The 13,910-nt window shown below is 42.3% G+C and overlaps 1 protein-coding gene across 4 annotated transcripts in view; it reads right to left on the bottom strand.

Annotated features, from left to right (window-relative positions):
• Nucleotides 1-3,562: 3,562 nt before the first annotated feature.
• DOP1B (DOP1 leucine zipper like protein B) overlaps nucleotides 3,563-13,910 on the bottom strand; it is a 103,735-nt gene continuing 93,387 nt past the window's right edge. For 2 of the 4 annotated variants that reach the window (XM_039228463.1, XM_039228471.1), the window contains 5 exons: nucleotides 10,285-10,421; nucleotides 7,119-7,174; nucleotides 6,362-6,523; nucleotides 4,634-4,760; nucleotides 3,563-4,111 (listed from right to left, as the gene is read on the bottom strand). In XM_039228463.1, coding sequence (XP_039084394.1) covers nucleotides 3,860-4,111; nucleotides 4,634-4,760; nucleotides 6,362-6,523; nucleotides 7,119-7,174; nucleotides 10,285-10,421 — 734 coding nt within the window. In that variant the 3' untranslated portion in view covers nucleotides 3,563-3,859. Of the gene's footprint in view, nucleotides 4,112-4,633; nucleotides 4,761-6,361; nucleotides 6,524-7,118; nucleotides 7,175-10,284; nucleotides 10,422-13,910 lie in introns of those variants that run through there. The other 2 variants (XM_039228468.1, XR_005527738.1) reach the window with 2 other exon arrangements.

Here is a 13,910-nt window from a genome sequence, read left to right as displayed (position 1 = left end):
TCGATGCAGGGCTCAAACTCATAACCCATGATCATGACCTGAGCCGAAGTCAGACGTTTATCCCACTGAGCCACCCAGGCGCCCCTAGACTCACAGTATTTTAAAGTTTATTTCATTTCCCCTTGTCTTAAAGGTGGACTTACTTGATTTGGTAGAGAACCCCTTGGAAGGAGCAACCTATATAGGAATATAGGATGAAGAGCTCAGCCTTGCTGACTTTCTCCTGGTTTCCATAAGTCACCTTGTTTATGAATAAATTGCTCTGAAAACTAATGTGTCTCCCAGAATGATCCAGGAAGCACCGGTGACAAAAATAACTTGTTACACATGCAGATTCCTGAATGTCATCCCTTCCACTGATTCTGACTCTCTGGGGAGGAGGCTAGGCATTCTGCAAGTTCGCCAGGTGATCCTCATGCACATACAAGCGGGAGACCCTGGCTGAGCATAGTTGCTGTGCTGGGTTCTAACTGTAACTGGCAGATTTCTAACCTCAGGATTCTCCTATCCATCCTGAAAAATGCTTGACGGGATCTTCTTGACTCCGAACTTCAGAGACAGTCTGGTTGAAGAGGATTGAAACGGTGTGGAATGATTACTGCGTGAAGGGATGGAATAAAATACATACACATGATCACACACACAGGATACTAATTTGATACTCATGAGCCCAGCTGTTCCTTCATGTAGAACATGGAGACTCCTTAGCTGGCCCGAATTCAGCTCCTAATCATATTCTCTTTGAAGGTGTTGATTTCGCATGTTCATTTGTTTGTGTGCCTCACTGAACTGCAAGTAATACCTCCTAGCAGGCATTGTCTTCACACCAAAGCATTTTATTCCAATGACACAGAAACTGTCTGGTCTCCCATGTAGTTGTTCAAAACTTTTAAGTTCAACCTTCATTCGCTACTTCCACAAATCTAACTACTTCTACTCCTAATTTAACTGGGCATAATGTACAAATACTGGAAAACAAGTATCTCTTTTAAAACCAATCTCAGCATACTTTCAGAGCTAAGAGCTACTTTCTCTGTGCTGTGGCCCTAGTATGAGCTGCTTTTGCAGGAAGTCATAAATGGGCGGGGTAGTTTCAGAAACTTGTCTTCCACATATTACAGAACAGCAGTCGCCACCACAGGGATTTCCTGTCTGATTTTCTCAGCACTGGGGTGGAGAACGGGGCTCTAAGAGGGAGACAGATCTAGGTTTCGTTTCCTAGCTCTGCTGGCCTTGTAGAATGAGGTAAGTCTCTACTTCCTAAGGGGGTGGGGAAAAAGAAAGTGATGCCTGCGAGGCGCCTGGCACCGTGCCTGGCCCCTGGAAAGCACTCTATCACAGAGATCGTTTCGTCCACACACATGGGCCACCCTCCCACCTGTGTGTGTTCAAACCTGCTCTGTTAGAGCACCGGTCTGTTCTCCTTGGCTATGGCCACTCTTGGCAAGTCCCACCTCTCCCAGCATACTCCCTGCCCTCTGTGCAGTGGCTGAGGGGCCTCTGTTCCGAAGTAAGAAGAAAACACCAGAACTACTAATCTTGCTTTTTTGCTCATGCTTATAGATATTGGGGTGGGCACAGGCTTCTTTTTTACTGATAGGTACAAAACTGTCCATAGATCACTGAAATGGTTAGTTGCTAGAACCATTGATGCAGTTGCATTCGATATTCCCATTTGATAGATGAGAAAACTGAGGCACAAAGTTTTGCCCAAGCTACCGTGTGGGGAAGCTGAGCGTCATACCCAGGCAAGTTGACTTCACAGCTTATAACCTCAACTACTATGGTATTTACTAAAGATTTAAACATGCATCACATTTATAAGACTTCCTTAGTGTTCCATGAGAAACATAGGAAAGTGCTGTGGAATCCCTTTGAAGATTTCTACTTAATAAACAAGGATTAAATTACATATGGTATTTTCAGAAACCATTAGATAGTAGAGAGAGAAAAACAAAATTTGTAAATCTAAGTACAGATGGCATAATAGCTCCTGATGGCATAGCTATTACTTTTGTAAATTCTGAGATGTGATCATATGCATCCCCTTGAGGTTAACTATCGATCGACATGTGGCTATCGCCTCACAATCTGGATTACAGCTAACTCACAGTAGAACTTACATAGAAATGATAATTCTACGCTTTGGTATTTAAAATTTTAGTCCCCAAACTTACATGTGTTCTTAAAGATACCCCTTTCAAGCAAAAAAACCCCACTTCATTTTCATGTAATTTTCAACACGTTTGTATGAATACCCATATTTCTAGTGGTGCACTTGATTTCTTATTATGAGCCCTTAATCAGGTAATCACGTTCTGTGCTCCCCAAATCCTGTACTGGGTCTATTGACACAAACTGCTTCTACACTGCACACAGACTACGAAGGAGTAGGATGTTAGGAGAAACTTAAGTGACAATGTTGGCTAATTCCAAGCCAATCCCTGGCTTAGGAAAGGAAGGACATGAGAGCACGTGTTGGGACAGTGTGTGTCATCTGGCCTCGAAGTTGACTTCATGCAGTGCTCTGGAGGCTGAAAAGGGGACATGAGGTGGACAAGTCTGGAAGGCAAACCATGCTCCCTGGCAGAGAGTTTAGGCTCCCAGAGCAGAGCAGGGGCACCGAGCCAGGATTCTAAATAGGGTAGCTGGCTTAAGTCAGAGAGGCTCGGAATGAGTGGGGTGACCCGCTGCCAGGAGAGAGGAGTCTGTGCTTAGGAAGGGATTATTTTAATGAACAGTGATGTCTCCAAAGTGGTAACGAGATCCCAGAAAGGACAAAGGAAAAGGGAAGAGTCGAAAGAGCCCGTTTCCCTGACAGTAGTTGCAGGCATTAAAGGATCCATGGCCACATCGGCTGATCTGTGTTGAATGGAAAGTGCTGGCAAGGCACATCGCGGTGCGTAACTAAGGTTAGAGCTGTCAGAGTTTTTAAAACTATTTCTTTCAAAGCTGGATGTACTCTGATTTTCATGCGTGATTTTTTTAAAGTTTATTTATAAACTCTACACCCAACATGGGGCTCAAACTCACAACCCCAAGATCAAGAGTCACACTTCTAACTGAGCCAGCCAGGCACACTCCCCTTTTTTTTACATGTTTATGTGTTGAGAGAGCACATGCAAGTGGGGGGCAGAGAGAGAGAGAGAGAGAGAGAGAGAGAGAGAGAGAGAGAGAGAGAGAGAATCTGAAGCAGGCTCCAGGCTTTGAGCTGTCAACACAGAGCCTGACACAGGGCTCGAACTCACAGACCTCAAGATCACGACCTGAGCTGAAGTCAGTTGTTCAACCTACTGAGCCACCCACGCGCCCCAGCCAGGCGCCCCTTCAGATGTGATTTTAATGAGCAAGAGTTAAATATGCTGAGATAACTTTAAGCCCTCACCATTGCTGAATAGTCCATGGTAATGGGCAATTATTATTTTCAGAAAATAAAGTATTTTGGTTTTAAAATAACAAAGGACATAGGGGTGAGGGGTAAGAGTAATATCCAACAAGTGTAAACTTTTAGAAAAATATATCAAGACAGCCCACATACCTGCATCAACAGAGAAAACAACTCTTCATTGCCTTCATACTTTACTTCATATTACAAATTTTGTGCTCGCATTAGATGATATATTAATTTTATTTTCTTTACATAAATTGAGGACAAAACATACAATCAGATCCAAATATATTACAAGGCATTTAGGGAGGTGTGTTTTGTTATCCGACAGAAAATTATCTGAAATCTACCTTCAAAATTGAAATCGACTTGTTTAAAAAGCACTATCCCTGGCTCCTTTCTTGTTTAGAATGTATCCTGGTTGTCACTGAAGTATCAGTAAATGGATTAAACAAATTCTGTCTTATGAGGCTAACATTCCAGGTGTTCCAAAAAATCATATTCAACACATTCTTCTAGCTGGCTCAAGACCCTTGGGCTATCTGTAACTGGGAACTCTAAGGTTGGAGGCCCCTGGGTATCGGCAGACAGCTTACTCTGGGTTTTGAAAGCACAATTTAGAGTCTGGAAGAATGGCATCAATTGCCTAATGCTGGAAATGGAATGCTGGCGCAGAAGAGGGAATTCATTCTTTGTGGTGATCTCATCAGAGCTGCCAATTTCCTGCAAAAAGAAAACAAAAACAAAAATACCCCATAAAGATGCGATGGCTTTGTTAAGGGTGAGAGGTGCAAGCAAAGTGCATGCGGGCAGCAAATCGAAGTGGTGGGCTCTCCTGGGATCATTCATGGTCAGCACTGATGGCAGTTTCCAAAATGATTCAAATGCTAGGTCTTCAACCGACATTTTCCGCCAGGATTTCACCCCAGCCCCTCCCCACTCTTCCCCCTTTCCTCCTGCAGGCCTTCCCTCTGCCTAATAAATGGACTCAGTGTGTAAACCCACTTCCCTGCGATTGCGTGATCCGGGAGGCGCACCTCAGCAAGTGGGAAGAGAAAGTGACATGCAAATGAGGAAATAAAGATGGAATTTTTACCACCTCCAAGTTTTCACAGTCAAAGAACTTTTAAAAACTATTCGGTCATTAGAATCAAGTGGCACATGACAGGCCTCTCTGGCTGCCCTCACTGCCTGGCCTTTCTCCCCTCTGCCATAAACAGTAACTGTAAAAAGGAAGACATTTACCCCGTATTTCAATTTTAGGAGTTCTAGAATCCTAACAGTGTGGGGTCTGCATTCTTGGCGATTCTCCTCTAGGTCTGACAGGAAGGCAGGCTCTGTGTCCACTTCGGGGACAAATGCCCACCTGTAACTGGATAAAAACAATCTGAGGTCAGAGCCCACTTCAACAAAGATTTTTCAGCAGGTTTACGGAGATATAATTCACATACCATACAATTCGCCCTTGTGAAGTATATAATGGAATAGCTTTTAGTTTATTCACAGACTTGTCAATCCACCACCATACTCAATTTTAGGATCTTTTCATCACCCTAAAAAGAATACCCGCTCCCTCTAGCCATTGCCCCTCAACCCCTTACATCCCCCTCGATCTAGGTCACCACCAATCTATTTTCTGCTTCTACACATTTTCTTATTTGGGACATTTCATAAAATAGAATCGTGTAATATGTGGTTCTTTGTAACTGGCTTCTTTCACTCAACATGTCATCAAGGTTCATCCACGTTGGAGGACATGTCAGTATTTCTTTTCTTTTCTTTCTGAGTATTTCATTATATGGATATGCCAATGTTATTTATCCACTCGGACGTCCGTGGACTTTAGATTTCCTCCATTTTTTTTTATGAATAATGCAGCTATGTGTAATCATATACACCAGAACCCACTTTTAAAAAACTTCCTTTTTTAGAGCAGTTTTAGGTTTGCAACACAGTTGAGCAGAAACTAAGTACAGAGGCCTCCAACGTGTCCCCTCCGCCATGTAATGCCTTCCCCACTATCAATGTGCGCCCCCACCCAATGCCCTCCCCGCCATCAGTGTGCCCATCCACGCAATGCCTTCCCCGCTATCAATGTGCGCCCCCCATCCATGCAATGCCCTCCCTGCTATCAATATCCTCCACCAGAGTGGTACGTTTGTCACAATCAAGGAGATGACACGGACTCACGTTATCACCCAAGGCCAGAGCTCACCTTAGGTGCACTCTCGGGGGTGTGCATTCTATGGCTTTGAATACATGTATAATGACACGTATCTGTCATCATAGCACCAGACAAAGTAGTTTCAGTGTCCTAAAAATCCTCTGTGTTCTGACTTCCTGTCTTGCAACCCCTGACGATCTTTTCTGTCTCCATAGTTCTGCCTTTTCCATAGTATCATATAGTTGGAATCCTACTATTTCAAGCCATTTCAGATTGGCTTCTTTCACTTTGTAACATGCAGTTAAAAGGAACCCACATTTTAACCACAAACTTTTCTACATGATAACTCTTGCTTCAGGGGGACAGGACAGACAGAAGCGGCATCTGGCGCCAGGCATGAAATTAAACGTAAGTGCAGCTGTGTTAAGCCAAAAGGAAATGAAAGCCAATGGGGGCAAAGTGAAGAGGAGACGGCATGTTCTACTTATTTAATTAAAAACAAACAGACAAAGAAATCTACACAAATGCAGTGAAGACCACTCGTTCCTGACTCTTGCTTTATAAACATTTCAGGAGCAAAACCACCTAAACACACACACACACTGCAAGAACTCAGCCATAAACACCACTGTGAGGCAAATCCAGAAAACCACAGGTGTTGTAAGCCCTCTGACACCTGGTACTCTGAGCAGGCTCGTGGGCCACCAGAAACCCCCACGGCGGCTTCTCCCACCCTCTACAGAACAAGTGAAATTGCTCACAAGGGAAGTCACCATTTCGAGGAGGGTACACAGGCTTATCTGACTTACATTTGAAATAACGGCATCTTGTCAGGTGGAAAAGAAAGTGCTGTGTCCAAGAATTTGCAAGCTGACAAATATAAGATGAGCTCGCTCTGGGCTATCTCCCCCAGGGAGGGCCCGTTGCCATCAGCAACTGAAACTTTCGTTCTGTTGATTTTGTTGCTGTTTCTAAAAATTTGCAAAAAAACTCTTGTTATGAATTCGTTCATGTATGCTGTAGTCCATTTGCCTGTACAATGTCCCTACGAAGGGTTTTTCTGTTGAAGAATGGCCGTGAGGCGTCTGGGTGACTCAGTCAGTTAAATGTCCGGCTTTGGCTCAGGTCATAATCTCACGGTTCGTTGAGTTCAAGCCTCATGTTGGGCTCTGTGCTGACAGCTCAGAGCCTGGAGCCTGCTTCAGATACTGTGTCTCCCTCTCTCTCTGCCCCTCCCCCGCTTACGCTCTGTCTCTGTTTCTCTCTCAAAATAAATTAAACATTAAAAAAAATAATGGTCAAGTGGCTGTAATATTGAGTGTTTGTCACAGTTTGTGGGTTTGAGCCCCATATTGGGCTCTGTGCTGACAGGTCAGAGTCTGGAGCCTGCTTTGGATTCTGTGTCTCCCTCTCTTTCTGCCCCTTCCCCTCTCACACTCTGTCTCTCAAAATAAATAAATAAATATTAAAATAATTTTTTTAAACTCATATTATTGAGTGTTACCTAATCCTACATCACCAAGTGATGTCCACCCACATATGCGGATAGATCCTCATAGAGCTTACCTCAATGATTCATCATCCTCTTTCAGATCTTCTTCAAGCTGTATGAAAATCTGAATCTTAAAAAGAAAACATGATTCAAATTACTATTGGAGAGGGATTAAACCTAGCTTAATGTTTTTTATATGTCCATAAAAAACAGCAAATAAAGCAAGAGAGTTAGCAAAAAGATAACCTGCAGAATAGGAAAAAATATTTGTAAACCCAATATCTGATAAGGGGTTAATATCCAAATAGATTAAAAAAAACTCATACAACTCAATACAAAAAAGCCGATAATTTATTTTTAAAATGGGCCAAGGAGCTGAATAGGTGTTTTCCCAAAGAAGATACCATGGCCAACAGGCACAGATAAAAAGACGCTCACCATCACTAACCATCAGGGAGATGCAAATTAAAACCCCAGCGAGGTGTCACCTTACACCTGTTAGAAGGCCTACTGGGATCAGAAAGACAGACAAAAAGTGCGGGTGAAGCTGTGGGGCAGAGGGGACCCTCGGGCACTGCTGGTGGGGACATTAGCTGGGACAGCCACTCTGGAACGCAGGATGGAGGTTCTTCAAAAAATTAAAAATAGAACTACTATATGATCCAGTAATTCCACTTCTGGGAATGTACTAGAAGGAAACGCAAACACTGGTTTGAAGAGACACACGTGCACCCACATCTACTGCAGCGCTATTTACAAAGGCCAAGCGGTCGTCCTAAAGGTCACCTGATGGATGAACGAACAAAGAAAATGCTGTATATGTATATACAGTAGAAGATTACTCAGCTTTAAAAAAGGAGGAAATCCTACTATTTGGAACAACGTGGATGGACCTTGAACAATATTATAATAAGTGAAATAAGTCAAACAGATACTGTATAATCTAATTTACATATGGAATCTGAAAAAAATCCAAAACAAATCAGATTCATAGAAAAAGAAATCAGACTTGTGGTTACCACAGGCAGGGGATGGGGAAGGAGGGGAAATTAGATGAAGATGGTCAAAAAGTACGAACTTCCATTACAAGATAAATAAGTACTAGGCATGTCACATACAACATGAGAAAAGTTCACACTGCTAGAGGGCATATACGAAGTTAACGTAAATCTTAAGAGTTCTTATCACTGTTTTTTGTTTCTCGATTTTCTTTTTCTCTTTTTATGAGATGATGGATGTTAGCTGAACTCACAGTGGTCCTCATTTCACAATATGTCAGTCAAATCACTTTGTGCACCTTACGGTTATATTATACCGTATGTCAATTATGTCTCAGAAAAACTAGAATAAAGGTTTAAAAAGGAAATAGTATCAAACAATACAAATTAGTTGGAATAAGCTGACAGTTAAAAGATGAAATATAATTAAAGAAGATAAAATATTCTCTATTTAACCAAGAGCTCTGTGCTACCAACTTGAAATTCTTCAGATAAAATTAGATATATATGAAATAGTATATTAGTCCTGCAAAAGGAATTTTGAAATATTCCTAAATATGTGTTCAGAATTTTATGACATATCCACATGAGTAATTTATAACTAAATGTGGGTAAGGAAAAAGCACTAAATGTGTAGAGTATTTCAGAAATGCTGCTCTTAAAAGCCTAGCCACAAACTTCTAGTGCTTTCCGAGATGAATGGTTGTTAATAACCCTTTAAGCAGCATTAAGCTTCCAACCTTATCTATTTCTATATAAGGCATGGCTTCAGTGAAACTTGCACCATAAGTACAGGGGGCCTATTATGGAAATCTATTATCAATGAACATGAACTTCTGGCCACTAAGGTCTTCAGCTGAAATTTGAAGAATTTAGGACAGATTAATTTTTCATTAGGAATCTTCAGTTTGCATGGGTGCATGGGATGGTAGGTCACGGTATGTGATGGTAATGTTTTCAGTGATAGTGTAAACTCTATAATTTAGGATTTATTTATTTATTATTATTTTTTAATGTTTTATTTATTTTTGATAGAGAGAGAGACAGCGTGAGCAGGGGAGAGTCAGAGAGAGAGGGAGACACAGAATCCGAAGACAGGCTCCAGGCTGTGAGCTGGCAGTCAGCACAGAGCCCGACGCGGGGCTCGAACCCACAAACCGTGAGATCATGACGTGAGCGGAAGTCGGCCACTTAACCGACTGAGCCACCCAGGCACCCCTATAATTTAGAATTTAAAAGATTAATCTTCAGACTAGGTAATTAACGTCACCACACAGTATAGCCTACCAGTAGCTCTGAAACATGACAACCTGAACCCTTCCCTCTAATTTGATTTGGACTCCACAGGAGATAGCATCTCCAACTCACATCTTCGGTTATCCAGTGAAGGCACACAAATCTAACAATGATCTGTATCTTTTCTCCCTTGAGGCACTAGACCTAACAGAGCTTACCTCGAAATTTTTCTGACTGCAGCTGAAGGCAGATAGTAACAGAGGTTTCCTGTTTTTTATTTATTTATTTATTTATTTTTATTTTAGAGAGGGAGGGAGAGCGTGCGAGCAGGGGAGACAGGCAGAGGGAGAGAGAATCTCAAGCAGGCTCCCATGCTCAGCGGGGAGCTGGACGTGGGGCTCGATCCCACAGTCCTGGGATGATGACGTGAGCTGAAATCAAGAGTTAGAGACTCAACTGAGCGTCCCAGGTGCCCCACATGTTCCTTGAATTTGATCTTCTCTACTTGTCCAACTGTGGCCAGTTTGTATACACTGTGCCTTAAAGTTTTATACCTTGTTTATTCAAACTATAAAATTTCCCAGAGATACATTCAATGGTTTTGTCTTAAAAAAAAATTCTGTATTTAACCAAAAGCTGACTACATGCTACCAACTTGATTGAAAATTTTGCAGATAAAAAATTAAGATATATATGAAATGGTTAGGGCACCTGAGTAGCTCAGTCAGTTGAGCATCTGACTTTGGCTCAGGTCATGATCTCACAGCTCCTGAGTTCGAGCCCCATGTAGGGCTCAGTGCTGACAGCTCAGAGCCTGGAGCCTGCTTCGAATCTTGTCTCCCTCTCTCTCTGTCCTTCCCCCACTCATACTCTGTCTCTGTCTCTCTCTCTCAAAACCAAATAAACATTGAAAAAAATTAAGATATATATGAAATAATGTTATTCCTGAAAAAGCATTTTAAAAAGCATCAACGGCATTTTCAAGAGTTAAGATATTTGTACTTACTAATTCAGAGACCATTATTGGCCACAATGAAGTCAAATGTTGGGGAGATATTCTTAGCAGCAAAACTCTGAAAAAAAGAAACATCTGAGCAGCAACTATGGATGTCTGTCCAACTCTGAGATTGTCTGTCAGGCGTTCTAAGGAAAGAAGATTTTAAAGATGTCACACAAACATGCAGTTTGGGGTTTCTCGCTAGACAAAGAAAAAGCATCAAGCCGTACTTGCTTTGACATTTAACAATAATGCAGCGTAAGTAATGGGTGCTGGGAGTATGTTTCTGCCCCTCTAGCTGACCCCCAGCCCTCTTCTCTGTGAAGTGAAGTGGGTCATGGCCTTTGCTGAAGGAAGTGAACCAAGTGGCCCTTACTGCCCTGCCACAGCTGACCGGAGAGACACCAATGTCTGACCAAAAGCAGAAATCCACTGGATGGCCAATGGCCACTACGTTTTCTCCGGAGAATATGAAGTACAAGATACAAGAACCACAGACAGTCCCTGGTGGGTGACGGAGCTACAGGATCACAGAGGTTGGCTGGCGGCTGATACCACATCCCGGGAGTGAGGGGTGAGAAGTGGAGTGAGTGAATAAAATAGCTGTTTTCAGTGAACTTTAGATTTCGCGGCCATGAAAAATACTTTAATTCCTGTAGGAAAAAAGGTGTGAGTTCCTCCAGCCCCTAACAATTTTCCCCACTTCTCCACTGAAATAACTGTCTGTAGAATGTGATCCCCCCCACCTGTAATTTAATGTTTCTTAGAAACATAACAAATTGCTATAGCAAAGAACCAAACTATGGTTCATGCTAGTTAAGATTTATTTGTAGTATCTCAGTAATAAACTCTTGATGTGAGCTAGCTTAAGTAGGTTTTTATTTCTTGCCTTTAAAAATACTCTTGGGAGGGGCACCTGGGTGTTTTAATCGGTACAGTGTGTGACTCGGTTTTGGCTCAGGTCACGATCTTGAGGTTGTAAGATCAGGCTCTGCTGGGCATGGAGCCTGCTTGGGATTCTCTTTCTCTCTCTTTCTTTCATCCCTCCCCTGCTCATGCTGTCTCTCTAAATAAATTTAAAATTTTTTAAAAGAATATTTATTCATTTTTGAGGGGGGGAGAGGGGCAGGGAGAAGAGGGGGACACAGAATCCTAAGCAGGCTCCAGGCTTCCAGCTGTCAGCACAGAGCCCGACACAGGGCTTGAACCCACAAGCAGTGAGATTATGACCTGAGCCGAAGTCAGATGCTTAACCAATTGAGCCACCTAAGCACCCCTCAAAATAAATAAACTAAAAAAAAAAACCAAACAAAACACCTCCTAACCAGGTATGCCTGGCTGGCTCAGTCAGTAGAGCATGTGACTCTTCATCTTGGGGTTGTGAGTTCAAGCCCCAAATTGAGTGTAGAGATTACTTAAATAAATGAAAACATAAAAAAACAATACTTTTGACCAAATGAAGAATCAAGCATAGCTCAGACATTTGACTGACAGATTGGCATTTAAAAACATTTTTTTAAGTAATGTCTACACCCAACATGGGCTTGAAGTCACAACCCTGAGGTTAAGAGCAGCACGCTCTACCGACTGATCCAGCCAGGTGCCCAGGGTTAGCATTTTTGAAGAGGGCTTTGTTTCTGGTTCTGGATGAGATGGAGTAAATATATTACATCCTATTTCTCTAACTGCAATTAGATTAAAAACAAACAAACAACCAAAACCTTGAGTAAAAATACACTATCAGAAAACTGAAACATGAAGGAAAGATACCAGGATGGGCTAAGATCCTTGGGGCTTCAGCAATGACCTGAAAGTGCACTCCCTAGGGTTTTTATATCTTTTATTTAAATTGTTTATCTTATTCTGGCCTGGACACCTGAGGAGAACATAAGCTGCAATGCTCAAGTTTCAACCTGAATGAGAAAAGATAAGAAAAGACACCAGTGCAGAGCGGAAACAGAGGTTGGGATTATCAGGAAAGGATTTTAAAGATGTGGTCTAAAAATATTCCAATGATCAATTATGGACATTTGAAACAAATGAAAAATAGAAAATGTCAGTGAAGAAACAGGAGATACAAAGGAGAGCCAAGTGGAAATTTGAGAACTAAAAAATAAATCACTGGAATAGAAGAGCTCACTGATGGGCTCAATAGCAGAATGGAGAGAACAGAGGAAAGAGGAAAGTTGAAGACAGAATCCATGGGAATTACTGGAATCGAACAAAATAAAGAGAAAAGGACTGGGGGTAGGGGGGGAAGTGAGCAGTCTCAGGGACCAGAGGGACAACAAAAGATCTAGTATTTGTGTCACTGGAGTCCCCCCTCGCCCCCCCAAAAGGAAAAAGAGTACAGGTTGGAAAAATATTTGAGGAAATAATGACCGACAACTTTCCAAATGTGGTGAAAGATGTATAAGTCTACAAACAGGAAGCTGAGGGAGCTCTAAGAAATAAAACCAAAGACCTCCAGTCTGGTTACATAATACAACTTCTGAAAACTGAAGCTCAAGAAAAATCCCTTGACAGCAGTCAGAGGGGAAGGCTACATCACAGAGGCCCCCCAGCTTCTCCAGCCTGCTTTCCCAGGGCTCACGCAGCCATGCTCCAGAAGCATGTGACCCCCCTTCTGACACCCCGTCAGAAGGTCAGCAGTAGCCTCACGTTACATGTCACAGTGCCTGCGTCACTCACCTCACCATGGAGGCACTTTATCATCTCCATCATCACAAGAAGGGTGAGGACAGAACAGTAAGATATTCTGAGAGAGATACCACATTCATCAACTTTCACTAGAGCATATTGTTGTAATTGTTGCATTTTCTTACTGTTGTTGTTAATCTCCTATTGTGCCTAATTTATGAATTAAACTTTATCTTAGGTATGTATGTTACGTCAAAAACCACAGTATAAGTTGCATTTGGAACTAGCCATGTTTTCAGGCGCCCACCGGGGTCTTAGAATGTATCCCCTGCGGGAAAGGGGGACCACTATACTGAAAAGGGAACAGTAATTTGAATGAGAGCAGATTTCCCTCAGAAACCATGGAGTCAGAAAGAAGCAGCACATTTTTTCAAGTGAGGAAAGAAAAGAACTTCACCCCAGAATTCCATTTCCAGTGAAAGCATCTTTCTGGAATGAAGGTGGAAGGAAAAAACCCAACCCATACCAAGAAGAAGGAAGCCAGCCCCCGTGGAAAACGGAGAAAACTTGTGGCCAGCAGATCTGTACTCAAAGAACGTCTAGCAGATGTTCTTCAGACAGGAAAGGAACGGTAGCAGCAGTAAACATGGAACAGCAAGACAAAAAAGCAATGGAAAGGGTAAATCCATGAGCAAAAATGATGTCATTTATCTTTTCAAATTATGTGGGACAGTTGAAGTGGCTTTGGTAGTGGACTGTGCTACGTGAGAGGCCACCACAGGGGAAGCTGGATGTTCGGAACACGGGAACACTCACTACTACTTGTGAAACTCTTCGGGGTCTTAACCCATTTCAGAACAGAAAGTTATTATGGAAAAAGTGGTTTGTACGCACAGGGCCCATTTCACATTGGTGCTCTGAATAAATGCTAAAGTCATGAGATTTACTCTTTAGCCATGATAATCTGTTGTAGAAGCACTAACGGTCTTCAGTTC

Source organism: Hyaena hyaena, unplaced genomic scaffold, assembly GCF_003009895.1.
Source record: "Hyaena hyaena isolate Hyena2069 unplaced genomic scaffold, ASM300989v1 scaffold_2, whole genome shotgun sequence".
Taxonomy (NCBI): Eukaryota; Metazoa; Chordata; class Mammalia; order Carnivora; family Hyaenidae; genus Hyaena; species Hyaena hyaena.
This window is presented reverse-complemented; position numbering and strand designations above follow the sequence as displayed.